This window comes from Sarcophilus harrisii, chromosome 6, assembly GCF_902635505.1.
Source record: "Sarcophilus harrisii chromosome 6, mSarHar1.11, whole genome shotgun sequence".
NCBI lineage: Eukaryota > Metazoa > Chordata > Mammalia > Dasyuromorphia > Dasyuridae > Sarcophilus > Sarcophilus harrisii.
The window spans coordinates 39,107,970-39,134,166 of record NC_045431.1 but is presented as its reverse complement, the minus strand read 5'-3'; the positions used below and the strand labels follow the sequence as shown (position 1 = coordinate 39,134,166).

Genomic DNA, 26,197 nt, shown 5'->3' with positions numbered 1-26,197 from the left:
AGTGTATGCTTTTCTTTAATGGTTCTATACCTTTGTCTTTATGGCTTCCTGTGTCATTAGTACCTTAGGTATATGTCTTTGTTTCCCTGAGTTTATTCTGCAATTCATAAAAATTGCTCTTTTTAATTCTAAAAATCAATGTAAATCCTTATCTCATGTCATTGAAATTTTGCTTTTCCTTCAAGATATAGCTCAAATCAGATATCCTACATAAAAAATCCTCAATTTCTTCAGATAGAAGTGGTGACTCCATTGTCTTACCATTCACTTATAATTATATTCATTTGTCTTATCTCTCCCGCTCAGTTGTACGGTCTTGGAAAAGAGAATTCATGTCTTGAATATATTTATCCCTTTGGAGTCTTTCACATAGTAGGTCTTCAAAAATGTCTTTGGAATGATTATATTTGGCAAAGAATATTATTGTATGGATGAAAAATTAACATAGATTTTTTTCTTCAAACATTGAAGATTCAGCATTAACGTAATGGACAGTTCCAAGGCAACTCCAGCTGATTGGGAGCATCAGGTAGCTCTGTGAACTGATGGTGTTGGTGAAAGGATATTTGAGAATAGGCAAGTACTGGTGTCAGGGCCAAAAGTTTTAACTAGATTGACACACTTTTGTCACTTCTGATAGCTTCTATTGTGTACTAAAGCTACAGGAGAACTCAGGTTGATAGATTCTGAAGGGGAAACAAATGTACTGGAATGGGTTTGCGGCTGCCTACAAATACTGATAGCTGTCCATGAGATCTTGGACTATAAAAAGAACAATCAGGATGCCCCCCTGAATCTACTAATCAGTGGAAAAGGGATAGATGGAAAATATATCCTAGGGTTAATCATCAGAATGTGGAACAGTTTTTATTTGAATTGATGCAGAGAACAAGAATAGAATGTTAGCAGGACTAAACAACAGGATGAGCCTGTGTTGACAAAGAGTCTAATTAGAGAGTGAAATCTATGGCTGTGTGAATGCTGAGATGATATTAGTCACTATAAGAAGTTCTGGGAATTCTCAAGTATTGATTCCTGGAAGTGGATGTATTAGAGTGTGGATCCCTATGGTTTGTGAAGGATTATCTGTGTGGATTCCTGGAGGACTGGGTTTTCCTCCAGGATGAGCTCTGACTTCTTCAAACACAGAAAAAGTTGGTACTGGGTAGAAGTAGATACTGGTATGTTCTGTTTGTGCTTTGATATCTAAAATTGTGTGTAACTCTGATCCCAGTGAAGTGATTCTAATTTGGAGAAATTTCTATCAGATATTATATGTGAATGACTCAGTTCTGAGACCCCATTAGCTTTTACATGAGAACATGGATCCCCCAGGTAGGTACAAGATCTAGACTTTGGAGGTCTATTGAGATTTAGTTTGAAAATCAGTGGAGTAGAAGGAATCAAAGAATAAATGGATTGTTTTGAATATAATATCTTTTATTATTATATGGTTTCTTGAAATGGAAATTTCTTGTTATATATTTTGAATCCTCCCTTATGTTCTCCTGGGCATATAACAATTTTTTTTCTTTTTCAGAATTTTTTTCTTTTCCTGTTTTGTTTTTTTTTCATTTTGTATATGTTTAAAATAAATTCATTAAAAAAGAAAATGAGTGGATCACTCTTTTTTCTTAAGAAAGATACCTTTATGTTGTTTGCATTTATAATGAGAAACTTACTTGACATTTTTTTTTGTGTTCCCCACCCCAGCATGCCAACCAACAGGCACCATGTGTGTGTATATGTGTCCCTAGGTATCTCAAATGATGGACATGGCTCTTAACAATGAGGTGACCCAGGCAAGTTCCAATAGATTGGTGATGGAGAGACCATCTTCATCCAGAGAGAGGACTGGGGGAAGGGACTCGTGGAAATCACAATGCAGTATTTTCACCTTTTGTTGTTGTTGTTTTCTTGCTTTTTTGTTTGTTTTCACTTTTTTTCTTTTTGGTCAGCATGATTTTTCTTGTGCAGCATGATAAATGTGAAAACACAGAGTTCTTCTCTTTACCTTTAAATTGGCTTTAGAATAGAACTAATATGGCCTACATCTCGTTCTCAAGAAAAAAAAAACAGCTCATCAATATAGTCTTAAATACTTATATAAAAGAAATCAGGCTTGGAAAATATGTATTTGCATTACCTTTGAAGGCCCTTTACAATCTAGCCCCAAAATATCATTCAACTTCATTATACAATATTCCCCTACTCTGGTCCATTCAAGATGGTTGTCTCTCCACTCCACACATGAGTCACTCCATTTCTCATCTCCATGTCTTTGCATTGGCCATCCTGTATGCCCCAAAGTACTCTTTTTTTTTTTTTAGCTTTACTTCCCAGAGTCCCTTCAAATCTTTACAAAGCTCTACCATCATTTTCCACATAAAGCTTTTCCCAATCCCACCTCCCTCAAACAGCTACAGACTCCCTTATCTTTATTTTTCTTTTGTTTATTCTATATATATTTATTTACAAAATATATATCCATAAATACACTATATAAATAGATGTACACATTTAGATAGGTTATAGATGATGCCCCTCTCTTAAATATAAGCTTCTTAAGAGCTTGGATTGTCCGATTTTTTATTTGTTTTTATATCTAAGCACCTACTATAGTGGCTGGTACATATAAATCTTATCACTTCACTGAATACCTAATATATGATTATGAGTGTTTTCTTCTTTTCCCACGAGATGCTGTACTTGGTTTTGATTCACACTCCCTTGCCAGGAATCCTATGCCCTCTCCTCTTCAAATCTTTCCCATCTCATCCAGGCTGAAAGTTCAGGGACTTCTTACAGTTCTGATCCTTTTCTACCCTAGAAATTTTTACATTACTCCAGGTATATAGGCATATAAAATAGGCATACAAATAAAATATTTACTGACAATAAATCATAACTTCAAGACCCTTGACCCCATGTGGAGTCACGACCCACAGTTTAAAAACCTTGCTTTATCTTATCTAATCTGAAAAAAAATCTCAACAAACTAGAGGGTCAGGATGAATCTAATAAGATGGAACTTAATAGCAATAAATATGAAATCCTACACAGATTCAATAAATCAATTGACCAAGTTAGCTAGCAAAAGGTTTATGAGAAGAAGATTCATGATTTTATGGGACTAGAAATTCAAAAGGAGTCAAAGTGTGAGATGGCAGACAAAAAAGTAAATTAAATTCTAGGCTGCATTGAAAAGCATAGTATCCTGAACAATGGAGTCAATAGTCCCATGTGGTGAGCTCTTGGGAACAGAAAGCCACTGGGTTGCATAAGGAGGGGCAAATCAGTCCAATTTAGAAATGGAGCAGGTCAAAACTCCTGAATAATGGGATCAGAACCATAAGGAGTATCTTAACTTTCAGCCTGGTTGAGATGGGGATACCTGGTCTTATATTAATCATCAATCATCATCATCTCCACAGCATACTTTTTTATGTGAGTCTCTTCTGTTTGCACCAAATTGCAAGCTCTTTGAGAGCAGAGATCTAGTCCTACTCATCTCTGATTCATCTATTATGGAACATAAAATCTTGAATATCCTGAGCTTTTAATAATTATTGGTTGGTGATATCTGAGAATTCATTTCAAAAACAGACATGATACCTTCCTGCATTTGGTCAGAGGAACCTTCCTCTAGTTATATAAAATAATTTGGTTAGAACTGAGACAGCTAGATGACACAATGGATAGAATACTGCTCCTGGAGCCAGGAAGACTCATCGTAGTGAGTCAAATTTAGTCTTAGACACTTACTAGTTCTGTGACTCTGGGTAAATCACTTAACCTTGTTTGCCTTAGTTCCTCATGTGTAAAATGAGTTGGAGAAGGAAATGGCAAACCACTCTAGTATCTCTGGCAAGAAAATCCTAAAAGGGGTCACGATGAGTTGGACACACTAAAATGACTAAACAACAAATAGAATGGGATCTAAGTATAGTATTGGGGGAGAGACAAGTGTGAGAATCCATTTATATATATATGGATATATATATATATATGTGTGTGTGTGTGTGTGTGTGTGTGTATTCATATATATCTATACATACACACATATAGTCCTGTTCAAAGGAACAACCCTTTGAGATAGATGCATATTAGTACATTATCATGAATGAGTACTGTCCTTTCAAAAGAGATTTTGAAGATAAGGCAAGTAATTAATGTTCATTGTTCCCCCTTTATCACCATGAATAGGAGAAAGTCATATCAAGTTTAAGTCTCCAAATGGGTTTCTTGCCCACCATGGGTGTGTAGTCCTAGCAAAAGTTCCTTTTCCTGCATCTGCTACTAATGAAACAGTAGATGGATTGGGGATAGTAAAAGAGGAATTGGTAGCACATCACTAAGAAATTTAAACAGTTAAAAATAGTGACCCTAAGTAGCAAGCCATAGAACAAAAAGAAAGGATAGGAGACAAAAGAGAACAAATCTACAGGGGGATCTGGAGACTGAACCTGGCTTGGAGGGGACATTCTTGTTGGGAGAAGAACGTGGTTGCTTTTCTATAGACCCAATTTTTTCCCTAAAAGCCCAATGTGTCCACCCCAGGGAAAACTGGAGAACTAACTACCTTTTAGGCAGGGAGAGAAGCAAGGAGTCTTTTATTGTTATTTGTTGTTGTTTCCCGAACCATCTCCCAAGTTTATTTTTATAAAATCTATCTGGTCTCCAAATCCTTATAGGAAATTGATTTGTTGTCCCCAATAAAAATCTCCAGACACAATCATTTGGGCACGGTTTGCCATCATTGTGACTTTCTCTTCCTCTCTTCTCCTATAGGAGTTAGAGATGGAAAACTTTTGATAAAAATTATTGTCTTAATACAAATCTCTGCTCCGTGGTCTAGAATTCGGAGGAGGGAAAGGGGAGGGAAAGGATGAGAAAGAGAGAAGAAGAGGAATCTTGGGTCAGAGCCAACTAACTGTCAAGTGGGCTGCTTTGCCCAGGGAGGCAACTTGCCCCGGAGGACGGGTCAGGCAGGACTGTCATTCAGAGCTGACGCAGGAGCAAGGGGCAGGAGGTGACGTGAGGAAGTCGGGGCGGCAGGAGGAGGTGGAGGGGAGGTTGGCGAGGTGGCAGGAGGCGAGTGACGCGGCCCAAGAGGCTCAAAGCGGGCTCGGCCCCCTGGGTCTGAGGGTTTAAAAGTTTGGGCAGAGGACTGTCAGGTCGGCAGCTCCACAGTGGGAAGCAAAGAACAGGCGCTCCCAGGACGCTCGAGTTCGCTAGGAGGAGCCTGTGGGAAACTTGTGCTCAGCGGCAGAAACCCGCGGCGCAAGGAGCATCTCTGAGCAGCGGGACCTCTCCAGGATGCCCAGAACTCGCGGCTGCGCTCCGCTGCCTGCGCTGCCCGGCTACCCCAGGGCGCAGAGACGGCTGCTGGGCTGTGGGCGTCCCGCTGCTCCCCTCCTCCTGCTCCTGCTCCTGGCTTCTTGGGAGTGCGCCTGCCAAGGTAAGGAACCGCCCGCCTCTTCCTTGCGCGCCCCGTCCAGCCGGTCCGGTCCCGTTTACCCGGGAGGCCGGAGCGGAGGCTCTGTACCCGTCCTCTGGCTCCCCTCGCCAGCAGCCTCTTCTTTGGCTCCTTTCCTTCGCTCCTCCGGCTTCCTCCTCTTCCCACTCCCGGGCTTCCCGCTTCCCTTCCCCGTTTCCACTGATGGGTGGAACCGCAGCCCGCAGGAATAGCGGAGATCATGTTGAAGTCCAAACACAGGTGGGGCAAAGTTCAGTTGGAACCGTCGTTTGTTCTTACTTAGACGGCTCTCCGCTGTCCCTGCGTGGCTGGCCCCTGCCCCACGCGGGGAGCGCCCGCTCTCTCCTCCGCGGGCTTTCGCCTACTTTTTTTCAGCCATCGGCCGAGACCCGGCCGCACTTGGACCTCTCAGCCTCAGTTTGCCGGGCAGGGGTCCGTCCGTTCAATCCCACGTTAGCCTAGCGCCTTCTATAAAGGAGGAAGGCTCGGAGGCTGGTGCTGAGGCTGCTTTAGTGTGGAAGGAGATAACGGGCGGCGGGGCGGGACACCCGGGCCCCGCGCGCACCCGGCGTCGGGGGCCGCCTTCAGCCCCTGCGCGGGGCCGTCAGGCTCGGCAGGGGAAAGGCAGAGGAACAACTCAGCCGTTTGTTTGCACGGGGAGGAAGGGGAAAGTCGCGGGTGGGAGAATAGAGAAATCGTGCGGGTTTTATTCTCATACAGATTCAAGAAGAGGAAAATGCTGGGAATACAAATTTGGAGGGAAAACCCTCAAGCTCTTTCTCCTGGTTTTCAATCCGAGCTTCTAAAGTCATCTGGGGCAGCGTCAATAAATCGCTCCTTCGCTCCCTCCCAGATTCTCTTCCCCCTCCTTCTTTCCCTGTCTCTTTCTCCCTCTTCCTTTTCTTCTCCATCGTCCTCTTCGTCTCAACCTCCCCCACCCTCTCTACCCCTTTCTCTCTCTCCTCTCTCTTTTTCTTTCTCCCTTTCTCTTCTTCCCTCCTTCTCTATCCCTTCCTTCCCCCCCCTCCCCCCCGGTGTCTCTCTGTCTCACTGTGTGTGTTTCTCTCTCTGCTTGTTTGTCTCTGTGTCTTTCTCCGTGTGTCTCTGTGTGTCTGCCTCTTTTCTTCTTTTCTTTTCTTCCTTCCTCCTCTCTCCCTCCCTTCCTTCTCCCTCCCTCCTTCTCCACCTCTCCCCTTTCCCTCCCTCCTTCTCTTCCTCTCCCTCCTTCTCCCCCTCTCTCTCCTTCCTTCTCCACTTCTCCCTCCCTCCTCCTCCACCTCTCCCTCCCTCCCTTCTTCTCCACCTCTTCCCCTCTCCTTCCCTCCTTCTCTCCTTCTCCCCCTTCTTTCCTCCTTTCCTCCCTTTTCCCCCTCTCCCTTCCTCCCTCTCTCCTTTCCTCCCTTCCACTCTGTCTCTCTGTCTCTGTCTTTGTCTCTCTCTCTTGCCAGTTCAACTCATACATAGTACTTTACAGTTTAGGAAAGTATTTTTCTTTTCTGAACAGCCCTAGAAAATAGATTTTTACAAGTACATTTGTTAGATCTTTAGGGCATCCTCAATGTCTTACTGCAATTTTCTACATTAAGAGTTTAGGTATACTCTGTATTTTACTGAGGCTCAGAAGAGGATAGTTACTTGTCCACAGTCACATAGCCAAATAGGTAGCTTACTTAAGTGGCAGCCTTCTACAGTAGAAAGAGTGAAAGTTCTGGCGTCAAAGGACCTGGATTCAAATTCTATCTCTGCTACCTGTGATACTTTGGGCAAGTGTATATAACCTCACTGAGTCCCAGTTTCCTAAACTTTGGAATTAATGAATTAAAAAATAGGACCATCGAGGTCCCTTCTATTCTAGCTCCAGATTCTAGTTAAATATAGAAAAGTGGTGAAAGCTGGTTTAGATTTGGATCCCAATCTCATAGATTAGAGCTGGAGGGAATCTTAGGGATCCTCACCTAGAGCTCCCTCATTTTTCACATTTCACATTTCAACATCCAGAGATGTTAAATAACTTTCCCATGGACAGCTAAATAGTAAATGGAGAACTAGAATCTTTCCCCAGCTTCTCTGATTAGACAAACTGATGTATAGGATTTTTGATAACTGAGACCTGGGAGGAGTCACAGGAAGTTTCATAAATCACTGAACTAGTCTTCCGGTCTGGCTTCAAGTCATTTGCATCTACACAGGTGAAGGACCTTGAACAAATTACTCTCTCTAAATCTCAATTTCTTCTTTGGCAAAATGAGGATAATAAGACTATCTGGATTATTTTTGCCAGGATTGTTGATGTATCAAGTGAGATTTTTCATGTAAAAAACTCTTTATATTATTAAAAACATCATATAATTATTAGTTATTATCATTAAGTAATCATTAACCATAAAAGCAAAAGTATACTGCTTTCTAAAAATCCTTGATAACCAATGGTCTAGAAACCTTTAGATGCTGCAATTTGTAAGGACAATTGGAGCACTCATTTTTTTTTTTTTAAGTGTGTGGTATCTAACTATCGTAGCTTCTAGCCATAGAGAGACACATTGTGATATGAAAGCTAGAGAGCTGACCTCCACACCAAGAAGACTTGAGTTAAATTTCTACATCAAATATATATATATATAGGTTACATCAATCTGAGCAAATAACTTAGCTTCTTGGTGTCCCATGAACATCTCTAAATTTCTAAGTTGAAAAATCATGGTATTTAGATCCCTTGTTAGTTGGATTTTCCTATTCCAGTGAAATCACAGATTTGATTTTCTTTTTAAATCTATAGTAAAATATAGGAATAAAATTTAAAATTTCTACTTAACATAGCTTATAAACAAGAAAAACCTTTCCACTCTAATTTTTATTTTATGTGATTTGTGATGGTAATTTTAACATTCTAAACATAAAGGAATTTTCTGGGGGTGTTTAAAGTTATTTGGGTTTATTTTATTTCAATGTAGTCATGGTCAAGAAATAATTCTAAACCAAGAGTTAGGAAACTTGGAATCTAGTCTCGAGTTTCCTACTTTATTGCTGTTGGATCTTACGTGAGCTCTAAACTCTCTGGATGTTAGTTTCCTCATTATTAAAATGGGGAGGGGAGGCAGACTAGAATAGGGGTTCTTAACTTTGGATCCCCAAAGGATCCATGGACAGATTTCAGTGGCCCTAAATAAATTTGGAAGGGAAAAAATTAAATCTTTATTTTTACTGCTCCTAATTGAAATATGGCATTTCCTTCAAATATTTTGGGAAGGTTTCCATAGGCTTCCCTAAACTACCAACAATATTAAGAACCCCTGGGTTGACTGATATCTTTAGAATTTCTTTCAGTTTTTATTATTTGAAAATTAGCTAAAATCTTCATTATAATCCCATGATATTCTAGTAACTATTTTTCATTATTGTCGATTAGAAAATATGTCCTACAACCCAAATACGTAAAAATATAGAGGATTTATATAAACTTAGAAGGATAGAGTGAAAAGGGCCAAATTGGAAAGAATAGACTCAGAAACTAATTTGCTTTTGTTTTTTAGGTGTTCCAGTATCACCTCTGGCAATACAGACAGACAAAGAGTTACAGCTGTGGAATGAGGTAAAAGTTTGTTATAACTTTTCTTCCTTAAAAGCTTTAGCTTAGATTTTAAAGATAAATTTGAATGTAATTTCCCCCCATGCTTTAAAATGAAAAACCAAAAAATCTAGTGTCATAACTGAGTACTGAAAAATCTCTGGTTTTCTGTTTTAATAAGTTTATATCTTTTTTATTGACATGACAATCATTTTTGAAACCTGTGCTGACACTTTCATTAAAATTACTCATAACAATATGCTACAGTGACTACATCTGACAATGCGATCAATATTCTGCCCAGGCAAGCTCCTATGTTATGATAAAAAAAATGAATGTTTATCCAGAATTTAATTATTCAAATTTTGTCTTCCTTTAATAATCTTTCAATCAATTAATAATCTTTAAATTTATATTGTAATTATATATGCATATGTATTGCATATTTAGCAAAGTAGATAAATGACCAGTCCTGGAATCAGTAGGATTCATCTTCCTAAGTTCAAATCCAGCCTCAGACACATACAAACTATATGATCCTGGGCAAATTTCTTAACCCCGTATGCCTTAGTTTCCTCATCTGTAAAATGGGCTGGAGAAAAAAATGACAAATCACCACAGTATTTTTTTTTCTGAAGCAATTGGGGCTACGTGACTTACCTAGGGTCACACAGCTAGGAAGTGTTAAGTTTCTGAGGTGCATTTGAACTCAGGTGCCCCTAACTACAGGACTGGTGCCCTATCCACTGTGTCAATCACCACAGTATCTTTAAAAATAACTGGCTCTCTGCTGATGCCTTTCACCTAATATTAGGGTATTCTATAGCTGTGATGAACAGCTCTATTCTGGTCCTAGGAGATTTCAGGCTGACATCCACAGCCTAAGCTGCCATGAGACTTCATGAAAAATATAGTAGTTGGTAAAAAAGTGACTTTATAATTTTAAATTCTTGGCTGAATTTCTTAAATGATTGCTCTATTTTTTGCTAGTCTGGTAGCTCACATTCTAACTCATATCCCTATTTTTACAGCTAGATAATGCTTGTTCCAGTTTCCTGTCCGTTGACTCAGAGTCTCAGGTAAATTCAACCAGAGATCGCTAACATTTGTTTACTTGTATGTTTGTTAATAATGCGAGTAGGTTTGATGCCTGATAGCACCAGGCAGCAGATATATCATCTCTTTTGTAGGCCTGTTAATGCTAATGATTGAAATACTTGCTATCCATTTAGGAATAGGGAACACCTTTGTTGAAAACAGCGATATGATGTTTGTGCTTAATATTGCATTTTCATATTTTCCCATGACCCAGCCTTCCAGGAGAAGAAGCAAAAAGTAGTCACTCAGAAACGAGTCACATGAGAGAAAATAACTTAAAATACTCCCCTCTACACCCTCTACATCTAATTCAGATATAAATATAGCTGGTTGAAAATGTTACTGTATTGAATGAATATAAAATGGCTTAAAATATAGGCCACAATCAGATGTCCAAGAAAATGGGGGAAAAAACACAATCAAATATACTGAAAAACAAAGTTGATTAAGGGCCACATTCATTTATATATCAGATTTGGATAAATCAAAGTGTGGCCTATATCTGCATAATGATAATGGAGTTACTGTATATTCCTCTAATACAAATAAAATTTTTCCTCAAGTTATCTATTCTCTGATTAGTTCTTCTTTTCTTTTTCCTGGCTCACTGGAGGATGTTTAGGAGGCAAAAAAAACTGACTGAGAATTAATTATGACAGATCAGATCAAAGATGGAAAGGCTATTCTAGATACTATACAAGTCTATCCCCATCTGATTGAATGGGAGCTAATCCTTTGAGTGGCCAAGTTGTTACCATCAGATGAACCAAAAGCACCTTTTAAAACTCTAGATGGGACATGAGAAGAACATTACCTTTGCTAATCAGATGTCTGTATATTTCTGGGACTAAATAAATGTACACTTTGCATATATGTTGTCAAATGAGAAATTTAGCCCCTAATGTCTGGATTTCCTAAAAATTTCTTCTAGGCATCCAGTGAACTGGAAGACCTTTGCTACACGATTATGGGAATTTTACCAAAGCCACAGGTAATTTAAGTTAGAAAATACTTTATTTTGGAAAGTACTAATTACCTAGTGAACTCATCATAGAATTCAAACTAGTGGTTTTTTAGAACTCTATTTGATACGAATTTGCTCACTGTCACTGAAAGCATAATTTCAGGAGAAACAGAAAAACATTAAAAATAAAATAAAAGATAAATATCTATATCCTTTGAGATCCATAAATTAGCTTTAGGTTGTTTTTCTTATCTAGTTATTTCCACAGCTCCCCCAAGAAAAGGTATATCCATACCTTTGTATTATAATTATTGTATTAATTTAATTTAATTTAGTATGTATTATTTTTAATTATTTGTATTGTAACTAGAACATACAATAATAAAAAGTCCCTCTCCTTCATTAACTGGTTTACCTTATCCCTATCCATTTCCCTGACTCAATTCAGAGGCAATTGTAGCCAGAGATGGCAGTTGTATAAGGAAAATGGAACAATGGAGTTCATTCTTTATAAACATGTTATTGTAAATAACAGTAAATTCTGCTGTCAGTATTTAACTTTGCCTTCAATTATTAGAAAAGAAGCAGAACAACTAGATGGCCAGATGGATAGATCCCAGGCCCTAGAGTAGAGGAGGTGAGTTCAGATCTAGACTTGGATATCACACTAGCTGTGTGATCCTCATCCCAATTTACCTCCGTTCCTCATCTGTAAAATGACTTGGAGAAGAATAGCAAAGCACTCCAGTATTTTGCCAAGAAAACCCCAAATGAGATCATGGAGAATCAGGACTGAAAACAATTGAACAGTAATAATATTAGAAAAGAAATGTGGTATCATTATAGATGATGAAAAAGAAATACATTAAATATTAGCAAGAAAAATCACAAAGAAAATATATTTATTTATAAATGTTTAGCCATAAAGAATATTAAACTTTTCGATACTTTTTTCTAGAATAAAACACTTTCAACCACATATGTGTGAGATGTTATGAAAAATTATATATAATGTGTTTTCTCCTCACAGGAATCAGATGAAAAGGACAATACCAAAAGGGTAAGTTGATCTCATATATACATATACAGTGTTCCCAATTTAATAGTGTAAAATTGCATTAAGACTTTTAAGACATGATGTGTGTATATGTGTATGTGTTGTAGGGTCTCCCTGAATAAATATATTTATATAAATAATGCAAAAATGTATATCTATTTAATCATTAATGTTTTATAGTAAAATCTCATTTTTCCTTTTTTTTTTTTTTTTTAAAACAGTTCTTATTTCATTATTCAAAGACACATAATCTGGGCAACTCCGATGTTATGGTAAGTAGCAGATCCACTTCTTTTAAGTACTTTTTCTCATTATAAAAAATACTTCTCCTCTTTGTGGTTGATGTAATAGTTTTAAGTTCAAAGTAAAGTTGATTTGAGTTTTAGAAATTTATCTTAAAATGAGCAAGTATGCATGTAAATTGATTGAGTATTATTACTACTTAGATATGTATTATATATTGATATATTGTATTTCAAATTATACATAATATGTAATGCATGCTGTAAAAAATACAGGGTTGTTTTTTTTATTCTACAACTGCAATTTGATTTGTGTAGGGAACTTCTGATCTGAAAACCTTATTTTCTGAGGCAAATCAGCACTGTAGCTGTAATTTATAGTCTTAGAGAATTGTCTCTAATTTAATTAACTCGCCCACGGTCATACAAATTATGTGTCAGAGGCAAAAATTGAAAGCATGTCTTCCTGACACCAAAGCCAGTTCTCTATATAATACCCCAATTATCTCTATTATATTATTATTAATGTCATTAATAATAATATTACCTTTAATGCCATTAGCAATAACATGCTAATATCATTATCAATATTTAATTTAGGTCTGTGATTTCATTAGTATAGGGAACTTCCTTTATGAATGTAGATTTGAAACTGCTCTTCAATCTATAATCCTAAAGAGCTGGCTGGGTTCCTGAGAGAGCAAGCAATTTGCCTGTGATCTACGACTAGTATATATCAGAGGCAAGGCTTGAAGCCAGATTTCTTAATTCAAGGTCGACTTTCTAATCATTAAGCAACACTACTTCTTGTTATATTATTATAGATGAACAATTTTTTTAAAAATAGAAATGATTTTATCTAAAAAGACTAGCTACTTTTATGAATGACATATTTATTATATTTAGAATCATTAAAAATTAATATTTGTCCAAAATGGAAAGAAACCTTCTAGAAGTGGATTCTCCTTTGTTCCTAAGTAAATACTCAGTAACTAGCTAGGCCCTTAGGGAGGAAATTTCCTCTCTCAGATAACTAAGTATCTGGAATTCAGTTTTTCTTATAAAGTTCAGCCTTATTTTAAAAATAACATATTTCCCCCTTTTTATAAATACTTAAAACCTCTATATTAAAATAAAACATGCTAGCTTTAGTTTCATTTTTTAAAATGGATTAACAAGAGGTTTGAGTTAATGGACTTCCTCAATATCCAACTAAAAAGCAATTTAAGGATGAAATCTATAGCACAATGTATTCTAAACTTCTATGTTCTTTTTCATTAAAGAGTGCTATGATAAAGAATTATAAGCTAAATGTTTCGTTCTCTTAAATATTTGGTACTAAGGAAACTGAATATAAATCAATACACACTATGTTCAATTCTTTTTTCTGTTTTTCATCTTTCTCCTGGTTTTTTCCTTTTTGCTCTGATTTTTCTCTCCCACCATGATTCATAAAGCAATGTGGGCTAAAAATAAATTTTAAAAAAGAGAGAGGACCTGAATTCAAGTTTGGCCTTGGACATATAACGCTAACTAGCTGTGACTCTGGCCTAGTCAGTTAATCCCAATTGCCAAATGCTGAATACATTTCTGACACAGTTTCCTATGTTGGCTTTTTAAAATTGTCCCACTACCGAGTACTTCAAAGAGATAGATCACTTGGCTATTTACTCTCCATATGCTGCTGCCCAGGAGCCAGCATAGTGGGTAAAGTATATTCTTTGCAGGGCAGGGTCAAGAAATCATGATTGCTTATATGTTTATATTCATCTCCTCTTAGTCGTCTGTGATCCATCCTTTGCTGCAACTCATTCCTCAACTGCATGAGAGAAGAATGAAGAGGTTCAAAGTGGACGTATGTAATATTACTTTCATGCTATCTATGGATTTCCAATTGGCGTGGTGGGGGGACCTTAGAAAAATAGTGCTTTAGGTATGAAAACCATGCTAGAGAAATTCATGGATCCTTACAGCTAGAATGGACTTTAGAGAAAACTAATTTTTCAGGTGAGGAAACTGAGAGAGAAATTACTCAAATAGATAATTGGCTGCAAAATACAAGTTTTTAGCTCCTATTTCCAGTGCATCGTGCTGTCTCCCATGAATGAAGTTAACTTGATTCTCTCAGTGGGACCACCTGAGCATTTATCACCTGATTTATCAATCTATCACCTGATAAATTCAAGGAGCCTAAAATGTTTCTTTATAATATTGTGACCCATGTGTAAGAATCATTTTTAGAAAGGTGGTAGCCCAGTATTAGGATGCTACAGTAGCCATGATAATTCTCTCTTCCAAGAGGAAGTCAACTGGCGTTTCCTAGGAAAGTCTCTTGTCCAGTACCATGAGAATACAGTAGCTGTTTCATTCAAGGCATCTATCTCCTGGCAGGAAATTCTCTGCTCTCTTTCTTTATAAACAGAGGCTTTAAACTGACAGGGGGTACAGGGAGAAGGGGGAACACAATTCTTTAGGGGGTTTAGAAGTTTTTTTTGATGAGTTTCAGATGTCTCATGATCCCATTTGGGTTTTCTTGGCAAAGATACTGGAGTGGTTTGTCTTTTCCTTCTCCAGCTCATTTTACAGAGGAGGAAACTGAGGCAAACAGATTTAAGTGATTTACCCAGGCTCACACAGTTAGTAAGTGACTGAGCAAGATGAGTATTTCTGCCTCCAAGCCCAGCACTCTATCCACTGCACACTCCTATTTATCTCTTCTTCATATTTATGCTGAATAGCTATCAATATCCTGTTTAAAAATAAAGTAGGAAGTTTTTTAAAATTTAAAAATAAAAATAAGAATATAGTAGGAGAAGATAAAATTTAGGAACCCAATTAAGAAGGTATTTTAACACAAATCAGTCAAAAACATATGAAGCCCAATATATATGTATAAGATAGATATAACTGAGTTGAACATTTCTAAATATTTTAAAATGTAGAATGTATATTTATTTAGATTTACTTTTGTTTCAAATAATGAAATATTTTTACCTATTCAAAATGGATGCTTCCCAACTTCAGTTTTCAAATCCGTAATTTTGAAGTAATCACAATTAAATTATTCTCTTGAACTCAAATGAAAATGTCACTTTTAAGTCTGAATAGCTTACCCAAAGTCATTAAAACTAAGACACAGAACCTGGTAATTTCATCATAATTGTTTTCTTTTTAAACATAAGCTAATGTTTCAAATTAGCATTTAAAATATACAGTTTAATGAAAAAAGTCCCTTATAACTTATTTTTATAGCAACTATATTTTTCTTTTTAAAAAAAAATACCAAAGAATTCTCAGGAATAAAATAGCTTTTGAAAACTTTAGAGACAAGTGTAAAAGAAACTAAGTATACTATAACTTAAAACTTTGAAATTGATTATAGCACATTGATATATTTGTATTCTAGAGTTATTCTACAACTCTAAGAAAGCTTAAGTAAATTGGAAAGCTTGAGCAATGTTCCATTTTTTTGTTAATAACTTACCATCTAAGTTGTAGAATGTTTCTTATATAAAAACTAAGTGATTTTCAATGAGAAAATAATATTTCAATCCCTTTTTTCTATAAACAAAATGAATTATTCTATTATCTAGCCTTTTAGAGAGTTTAACTAAAATTTCAATGTTAGCCATGAACTCAATTCCAAAATCTCTTAGCTTACTCTGACCTTATCCACAATTTGCCAGAGCAGGAGTGCACTGCAAATTTTTAACCATCAAATTTTTTTTTTAAAAGTGTTCATCACACACTTTTAAAGTTTAATTTGCATTACCAACTTTGTCTCCATAACTTTCTCAAGTATGGACAATCAACAAAAAACTCCAGCTCTGCTTTGTAATATTTTGTTCATTTCAGAAGTGTAAATACACTGAAACTTTAACAATTGGCTCTCCAACAGGTTCATGCTGGTTTCAGCATACCACTGCAAAATGGAAAGGTAATATTTAATATTTCACCATAACTTTTGCTGAGCATGGATCACCTACCAATTAGATACACATTTAGATACTAAAATATTTGAGCTACAGGAGAAAAAACCAATATCAGTGAATATCATTATTTTGTTATTAAGGTATTGTGTATCATCCCATTGCTATCCTTAAATTTGGATTAGCCAGAAGCTTTACCTTTTATTTCCTACCTCCTATACTTAAAATCACCGTAAGTCCTATTGACAAACTTTTTTTGCATGTTAACTTTTCTAAGAGTTTTCTTTCTGACAAAAGGCAAGCTAAAGACATTCCTACTTAAGTGCTTCCATTTCTGTGTACTTTGAAATAAAAGGGATAGCTATTATATTTTAGGATATAATAAAAATATAGGAACAGTGGGTGCAACTTAAATGGAAGGAAATGTCAGAACAACAGAAGAAAGATTTGTCATTTCTTGGTTAAAGTACGTGGAAAGATCACCTCCTTTATTGTGGATACTTAGTATGTGATTTGTAGCCCAAGAATAAATTAATCTGGAAGGTCAGGGAGTTCTCTTTTCTGCCATACCAGGACCATTTGTTCAGTAGAGTATTCACATGGAGGTGTCAAGTGGAAAGTGCCATGATACTGAGAGGGAGTAGAAATTATGCCATTCAAGGACTAATGGAAGATACTAGGGATTAATATCTATGTCAATACTTGGAGAAGTTTCTGGGAATGAGAAAGATGGTTTCTGTACTTAAGTATTTCAATAGTTTTCATATAAAAGAAAGAACATATTTATTGTGTTTGGTCAGAGAAGGGGGAATCAGTGAATTAAAACCATAGAGTTATTTGAGAGTCAATGTAATAAAGAGAAATTAGAACTCTGGAAATTAAAACTGTCCAAAGTGAAATGGGCTTCCCCAAGTGGTAGTGTGTTCTCTGACAGTGAAGTCAAAGGGTAAATTATCTGGAAGAATGGTTAGGATCATGCACAGAGTATGTCTACAGGACTGGATTTCTTCCATTTGATCCTAAAAAAGAGAATCATGTGCAAAGGATAGAAGCTACCAAAAGGCTGATTTAGGCTTAATCTCAAGCAAAACTTCCTAGCAATTGGGACTCTGCAAAAGTTAAATAAGTATTCTGCTTCAAGAAGTGCTAGGTTTCCCCTCAATGACCAATTATCAAGTATATTTTAGTAGAGATTCTTGCAAATACAGGTAGGACAGGTGGTCACTGAGGTATCTTCCATCTTTAAATTCTATGATATACAAATAAATAATTTATATGTATTACTACCTATTAATTATTCCTTTCGGTATCCATGAGAATTCTAAATAATGAGTAATGAGTACAAGCAATAACAATTAAAGATGTATTTGTTGTAAAAACAAATTTCAGGATTTTGCTAGAAGTCAGGAGACATTTCTTAGAATTTTCACTCTTGCATCATGTTGTGATATTAAGATATATTTCTAAACAAATAATTTTGATATGATATATCATATACATAACAATATAATATGTAATATAATATAATTTTGATACTATTACCCTGGTTATAATAATGTCAATTAACAATGTTAACATGAATTATTGGAAATGTTAATGTTTCCATTGTTAACATTAGCACTGTGAATGGAAATTAGATAATTCTAGGGAAGGTTAGGCTTATATTCTTGCCATCTTGAGATAATTACATGAAATTTATCTAACTCTCTTTAATGCATTAAATTAAATATCCTTTTTGCAAACAATTACTTCCAAATATAAGCATTATCTAGCTTATTGCCTTGTTTTCTATTTGATATTCTTTAGCTCTACCATTTTTTCCAAATGTAAATGATTTCTGATGGTAAGCTGAAACAATATTAAATTATATTCTGTTTTGAATGTCAATGTCTGTTAATCTTGATGGACATTCCTATGAAAATATTAGCATCTTCTATGTGCTTATGGAGATTTTTTTTATTAAAGCTTTTTATTTTTCTTCAACATTAGCCCTTGCAAAACCCTGTGTTCCAATTTTCCCTCCTTTGCCATGCCCTCCCCTAGATAGCAAGTAGTCCAAAATATGTTAAACATGGTAGAAATATATGTTAAACCCAATATATGTATACATATTTATACAATTATTGTGCTGCACAAGAAAAAAAAGAGAAGCAAAATAAAATCCAAGCAAACAACAATAAAAAGAGTGAAAATGCTATGTTGTGAACCACACTTAGTTCCCACAGTCCTCTCTCTGAGTGTAGATGAATCTCTTCATCACTGAATAATTGAAACTGGTTTGAATCATCTCATTGTTGAAGAGAGCCATGTTCGTCAGAATTAATCATCATGTAATATTGCTGTTGCCGTGTATAATGCTCTCCTGGTTCAGCTCATTTCACTCAGCATAAGTTCATGTAAGTCTCTCCAGGTCTCTCTGAAATCATCCTGCTGGTTGTTTCTTACAGAACAATAGTATTCCACAACATTAATACACCATCATTTATTCAGCCATTCTCCAATTCATGGACATGCATTCCATTTCCATTTTTTTGCCCTACAAAAAGGGCTGACACAAACATTTTTGCATATGTGGGTCCCTTTCCCATGGATTTTTTTTTTAAGTTTTCCAAAATTCTATTTTGTATTCATAGAATCGTATAGTTGAGTTTTGGGAAGCACCTCAGAGATCATCTTACCTCAAGCCCTCATTTTTACAAATCAGATTAAAAGCTTTAGTGGAGGATCTCTAAAGCCAAATTTGATAATCTTTCCACAACATATTTTTCTTTGTTCTCATGATAATAAGAATATATGTAATCAGTATTTTTAAAGACATGCTTTAAAAATATATTCTTCTTTTCCACACAAAATCCATTCTTTGGTTGTTTCTGTGTAAGCCACTTAGTAGATAATTTAATAGATAAACTTTCTAAAACTGAATTCTATTATGCTGCATAAGGAGGAAAACAATTTTAAGTTTAGCATTCTGATAAACTGTTGTAGTCTAAAACTCTTCAAATTGTAATACATTTTAAAAACATCCCTCATTTCTAGCCTTTTATCAAATTTTGGATTTTATATTGTTACTTAACTTGTCATTATTTTTTTTTTTCTAGGAAGAATTACAAGGACCTGGAAGAATTCAAAGTCGGGGTTACTTTTTATTCAGGGTATGATTATACCATGGATTTTTATTTAAGTCAATTGTTAGGGAACATTCAAATATTGTCGATGAGAACAGAGTATTATTTTAAATTGTGTTTTATGAATATGGATATATGCATATCTATGTTTGTATCTATCTGTATGGTGTAATGGATAGAGAACTGACCTTAAGGCCTTAGTATAATCCTGATTCAGACACATACTGGTTATGTGACCCTGGACACCTTAACCTCTCAGTGGTCTAAAAAAGTTCTTTAAGACTAAGTTGCAGAGCTTGAAAAGAGAGATTTTTCTTCCCAAGAAACCTTCTATACCAATGAAATCACAGAGCTGGTCCCCATCCCTATATAATACATAAGAAACACATAAAACCAGTGGTATTAATTTTGATTTTGACTACAGTTCCATTTTAAGGCTTCTTTACCCTATTAGATAACAATTATATGAAAAATAAAACAGCTTGATGGGATTTTTTTTCCTGCATTTCTCTAGGAGCTTCTTTCTAACTTGGTAGAGAAGAGAACTAGGATTAGAAATATAGTTCCTGGACAATCAGGTTGACTGTTTCCATCACAACTATGACTTTCAATATACTTCAGAGTAAGATATGGTACAGTAATAATATAACCAGACAATAAAGATAATTAAGGAAAGGACTAAAGTATTTAGATAGAATTGATCTGGAGTGGAAGCAGAGAGAATTGGACTTGTATTTTCCTTGGATAGACAACTTCCAGTAAGGAAACTCTTCTAACAATGCTAAATTAAAATATAATGGTCTAAGATTGCTGCCTAGAGCAAGGCTTCTTAAACATTTTTGTAAGCCCTTATCATCAGAGAAATATTTACATGGCCCTGGTATATAGCTATATAAAACAAGCATACAAATCAAACATTTATGATAATAAATCATAATTTTTGCAACTCCCACAGTTACAAGATACCATATATGGGGTCTTAAACTACCATTTAAAAAATTGGGCCCTAGAGCAGTAAGAAGCTAATTAGAGTCACATAACTTATAGATTTCAGAAGACCTTAAGTCTTTCTGTCTCTGAGGCCAGGTTTTTGTCCTCTATACTATTGCCACTCTATGTTATTAAATATCTGAATAAAAATGGAAAGAACTTAAGAAGTTTTTGTTAAGAAATTATTGAGTACTAGGCTATTTTGTAATCATGGACTAACAAGCTGGTTTTCCCCTAGAACTGACCATCAGCCATTTAACTCTGGTTTCTTTCTGTCACTAACATAGTATTTTACCAAATGAACTTATGAACTTTTTAACTTTGCTCTGACTCCATATTTATAAATGAAGCTAATAATATATACTTGCTTCCTCAGATTACTTATGAAAAGTAAGTAATGAATGATAGCACGAGTACACCCTCCCTTGCAATAGAATTTTTGCTCCTTCAGAATTTAAATTGTCTTGAAGAGTTGATATGACTAAAAAGTTACCACTCTTCATCTTATCTCTTCAGACTTAGCCAGGCTTATTGTATGGATATTCTTAAGTTAAAATTCTGACAAGTAAAGAATCATGAATTTTATGTTTAGGATATTGTTGTGTAAGACATAATATTTTTTTATAAACCTTTTTTAAAAAATAAAAAGCAATGTTAACATTTGCCTTTTTTTATATACCTAAAAAAAGTAAGAATAACAGTCAATTTTGGGGGGAAACAACATTCTACCAGATACTTATAAATATGGATATTCCTTCCAGTAATATAGATTATAAGTCATATGTACCTAATTATTACATGTCTTCCCATACACAAAGAACTGGATGTCCTTCTCATGATACTGTAACATGAAAAAAAATGAGGATTAAGACATACTATTATAGTATAAGGTATAATTTTAAATTTAAAATCAATTCTACATTTATTCAAAAGAGCCTGATATATTTCACATATAAGGAATCTCTGGGACCAACCATATTCTATACTTAAACAAACTATATTGACTCTCTAGGGTCACTAAGGTATCATTTAACTAAATAATTATTATGGTGTATCAAGTAGACCAAAAGTTAAGGTAATTTCCCAAAGTGGCTAAATCCATGTGAAATCTAGGTCAACAAATATAATGGAGAATAAATCAAGAAGAGCTTTATTATGTATTTTATTATTGTATATTCAAAAAATTTCTTAATAATGCAAGGATTTTTGTATGTGTTGCTGTTGCTTCTGTTGGTTTTACCTAAGAAACTATTCCCAAAACTCTTCCTTAATCGAAGTTGTCCCAAAATCTTAGGGCAGCTGTAAGCTTTAAGCTTTTAACTACATTAAAACTTTTGGAACATGTTATATATTATCAATGAACTGACTAAGCCTGATTCCATCAGTTCTATTGAGGTTAGCATCAAACTAAAATGTAGGTGTATTCTGTAAAGGGATAATTACAAAGTAAAATTTCAAAATGAGAACTATTATCTTTAGAAGAAAATAAAAACCATCTGTTAGTTAAGCTGAATTAATTTCCAATTTGCCTTTGCTATTTTTTATAGCCCCGCAATGGAAGAAGATCAACAAGTTTCCATTAAAAGGTATTTGTTTCATGTTTTAAACTAACTTCAAATGCTCTCAAAATAAAATCTGTTGAAATTATTTTCATCATTTAACATATGTCTTACTATATGTTCAACAGCATATGTGTGTGTGTGTGTGTGTGTGTGTGTGTGTGTGTATAAATGAGTCTTTATAAGTGAGTTTTGTTATGGAGAAGAAGAAGAAGGGGCAGGTAAGGAAATAACAGAATTTCAGCCATTCTTATGAGTCCCACCACATCAGATAATTTTGATCTGCTCATGAACACCTTGGGCTACCCTGACAATAATGGGAATATAGTTGAGAACAGAGGAACTATCTACAGCAATCAATACTCAAAAGGGTCTATAATCTCATTGATTTTGAATTCTCTTCAATAGCATTGGTTGTAACACTTTCATGCTTGTAGTCCAAATTTTGTCCATGATGTCTCAAACGTTAGCTACAAGGGATCCAATCAACATACTAGGAAGCTTCCTTGATTTCTCCCCACATTGCAAGAGCCCTCTGATAATACAGCTGTCATCCCTTACTTTTGCTTAAACTTTTTCTATTTGAAATCCTTTTTTGCCTGAGAAATTTTTATGCAACCCTGGGGTATATAGGTATATAAAATAGACACACATATCAAACATTTACTGGTAATAATAAGTCACAAATTTATTTTAAAACAATTCTTTGGTGTATATATATATATATTATATATATATATATAATTTTACTAAAGAAGAAAGCAAATTTGTATATTAATGAGATGGATGTGCTTATTTATTTTTACATAAAAAATTAAATCTTGGTGGAATATTTGAAACTTTTTTCTGTTGCCAAATTTTTCACAACCCCCACATTCAGTGGCACAACTTCACAAGAAGTTGCAACCCACAGTTTAGGAAACTTTGTGTTATGTGACTTGCCCATTTTATCATGCTATCATATAATTCTTTGATGACATCCTTTACTTCTATTCTTTGGAATTCTTCCACGGTTATATTGCAGTCTGCTCATATTCACCATGTACTTATGTTGCTTTCTGCATGATTCTCATGTGCTCATCTTTCATTCTTCAGAAGCAATAGTGTTCCACATCTTGCCACCATATTATAACATTGGCAAAATGTTAGCGTGGACAAATTGAGCTTTCGATTTCACAGGAAGCTTGAAGTCATTAAAAAGAGATCTGTAGTTTCCCAAATCAATCCAGCCTTCTGTCCTCTTCCTTTTCAACTCTAGGCCCACTTTATTGTCCTTCAGTAATGACTATCCCATATATCTTTCTTGGATGAGCTCTGTAAGATATCCATCCTATATTGAAATCTTTCCCTTTGGACTTACCAGATTATGTTTATAAGGCCACTTCCACACCATGATGATGCCATTTATTACAGCAGAACATTAGTGGAGGCTAAAAGTTGGAAAGGGACTTAAAAATTCAATTCAACAAGCATTTAACTAAGCGTCTATAGGGTACTTATTCTGGAAATACAGAAACAAAAAATAAAACACACCTAGTCAAATAATTGCCCAGCTGTGCAATTCAAGACAGGGCTTAATTATCCAGATGGCTGTTAGCTATTTCTTGATTGCTGTGATTTATGGATTTTTCCATAAATGGAATTTAAATTTACTTTTTAAGAGTAAATATAAATGCAGTAAAAAATTAGAATTTGTATAAAGACTATTCATAATTCCTAATGGCACGAAGGAACTCTATATAGTACAATTGAATTGTATACTTAAGCACTTTGATATTTTGTTGTTCAGTCATTTCTGATTCTTTGGGACCCCATTTGGGCTTTTCTTGGTAAAAATACCAGAGTAGTTTGCCATTTCCTTTCCCACTTCTTTTTATAGATGAGGAAATTGAGGCAAACAGGATGAAGTAATCTGCCAAGTCACTCTGCCACTTTTGAACTCAGGTTTTCCTAACCACCCAGCCTCTCTTCATTAGCTACCATTTTGATATTTGGATGAATATAAATATGAGCACAGATGCTATTATATTTTTAAAAAAATATTATTAAGGAAGAGCGAAGAAATCTCAGCTGTTTCCTTTTTGCTATGATGAAATGTTTCAATTTGGGGAAAGAGAAGAAATCTCAGCTGTTTCCTCTTTGCTGTGATGAAATGTTTCAATAATAGGAAACTTCTCTCTAATTGTGATTTCTTTATCTTACAGGCCTTTGAACTACTTTTATGTCACAGGAGCGTTGGTGCAGAGAATTATATGGTTTTTTTTTTTTTCTCAAAGAATATCAATTGTACAATTTAAGAATTCCTTGGAATGTAAATGTGCCCCAATTAGATTTAGTTAAGAATGTAAATGTTTCTTTAATTTCATCTTCAAATGTTTCCTATTGGTCTAATATTTACAAATGTGATTAATAAAACTGTGACTTGCACGTCAGAAACGTTGCCCTTGCTAGTTTTCTTTAGCAATATTTTGTTATTGTTGAAATAAGATTATTTCCCTACCAAATATTTCTTATTTTTTTCATGCTAATGAAGGTACTTGTATACTTTTATGATTTCAGGTATCAAAATCAATGAAGTATTTTCTTTAAACAACGGAGTAGGAATATGATTCAGAAGGCAATACAGCTTCCACAATACCAAAGGGCTTTCTGAGCTTTATTATTTGCTTTAAATGCTTTCTCTTGTTATTTACTTTAAAAAATTAAAGTACATAAACTTGGGGTTTTTTTGGGGGGAAGGGACCATTTTCTAGTTGAATACAAGTTAAAATATGATTTCTTAAGTTAATTTGTAGTTCATCAAAGACCCCGATTAAATAAGCAACTTGTGATTTTCCTATTTCCCTTCTGCAAATCTTACTACTATTTTCCTCCAACTGAAGTCCACTCTGGTTGCGTGGAAGTGTCCTATACTTTAGAAAGCTGGATCAGCTTAGTGCAATTTCAGGTTGCAGTTCGGTGCAGATGAGACTTAGAATTAGGGCCCGAGAGTGGACTAAATTAGATAGCTACAGCTATAGAGATTAGATGGACATCTGAGGGCCTCGGAACGGTTTAACGAAGTTTAAGAAGGCTCCTTTTCCAAACGGCCGCAGGAAAAGGTTGGCAAAAAGTCTGTGATCTGCTTCGGGGGAGGAGATGTCAATACCCATGAAATTATAGAGAACATATAGAGAATTATGAACATACAGAGATACTCGACTCTCATGATACCGATAAGGATGCGTGCGCAGTGGACCCATTTTTTGGAGGTGGTGAATGAAGCTTTAGTGTCGATAGGATACCATGGTATAAAATTGGCATTATTTTTTCAGGCTAATGATGAGTGACTATCCCAGCTCTTCTTTCGCTAAAGAGTGGAGGGATTTGGTGTAGAACGCCTCACAGTAATTGACCGCAGAAGCGAAATGAAATAAAAAGCAAGATGAGGAAGGCTTGAGTTCCCTTCAGTGACCCGACTCCAGTCAGAGCACCTCGGGCCACTACCCCGTTCTTTTCATCATCTAGTCACAGACAGGTTGTCCTCCGGCAAAGGCGTTCCCCATGTTGGTTAAACCAGGGTTTCTTAAACTTTTCCCACTCGAGATCTCTTTTCACCCCGAGTAATTTTTACGCGTACATAGGTATACAAGAGGCATCCGAGTCAAACATTTACTGATAATCATAAGTTCGCGACCCTCCCCAACACAAGCAGTTATGCGACTCCGAACGAGGTCACGACCCACGGTTTGGGGTCCACAATTGTGGCTGGTTTAAGCCATATTTCCATAATTCCCTGACACAACCCCATTTATGACTGAAAGTCTGGGTCCAGATTGGTCGAGAATAAAGCACTTCTGCTTCCCGAAGGTCAGCCGATCAGACACCCCCTCCTTTTGCTTTTAATAGTTCGTTTTATTAAAAAGTCGGGGCGTGGGATATAGGAGAGGACCAGAAATGATGAGGAGAGTCTCTCCTTTCCGTAACCTTGCGCCCGGAATTAGGGAGCGCATTTCCACAGCGAGGTCTCGGTCTGGGCGTTCTCGTACAACGAGGACCCTCCTCCCCGAAGCTTTCCGGTTACCCGGCAACGGCATCACCCCGGTGGAGCTCGAGTTCTCCGCGTACTGGCCGGCCCGCCGGACTGGGCTGGGCTCCGGGCAGGCGTCGCGAGGAAGAGTTCGAAAGCAGCTTGGGCCTGCGCTTGTCC

The 26,197-nt window shown here is 35.8% G+C and overlaps 1 protein-coding gene across 1 annotated transcript; it reads left to right on the top strand.

Annotated features, from left to right (window-relative positions):
- The first annotated feature begins 5,092 nt into the window (after positions 1-5,092).
- NMU (neuromedin U) lies at positions 5,093-24,434 on the top strand. Its single transcript, XM_031941899.1, has 10 exons — positions 5,093-5,461; positions 9,010-9,068; positions 10,076-10,123; positions 11,074-11,133; positions 12,137-12,166; positions 12,385-12,435; positions 14,186-14,260; positions 19,433-19,486; positions 21,997-22,035; positions 24,213-24,434. Exons 1-9 carry the CDS (start codon positions 5,320-5,322, stop codon positions 22,030-22,032), a joined length of 555 nt encoding a protein of 184 aa, XP_031797759.1. The 5' UTR covers positions 5,093-5,319; the 3' UTR covers positions 22,033-22,035; positions 24,213-24,434.
- Positions 24,435-26,197: the final 1,763 nt, after the last annotated feature.

Coding starts and splice junctions, on each gene's coding strand:
- NMU (XM_031941899.1), top strand. CDS start 5,320: ATGCCCAGAACTCGCGGCTGCGCTCCGCTGCCTGCGCTGCCCGGCTAC. Junction 5,462..9,009: donor TTGGGAGTGCGCCTGCCAAG/GTAAGGAACCGC, acceptor TTTGTTTTTTAG/GTGTTCCAGTATCACCTCTG. Junction 9,069..10,075: donor AGTTACAGCTGTGGAATGAG/GTAAAAGTTTGT, acceptor CTATTTTTACAG/CTAGATAATGCTTGTTCCAG.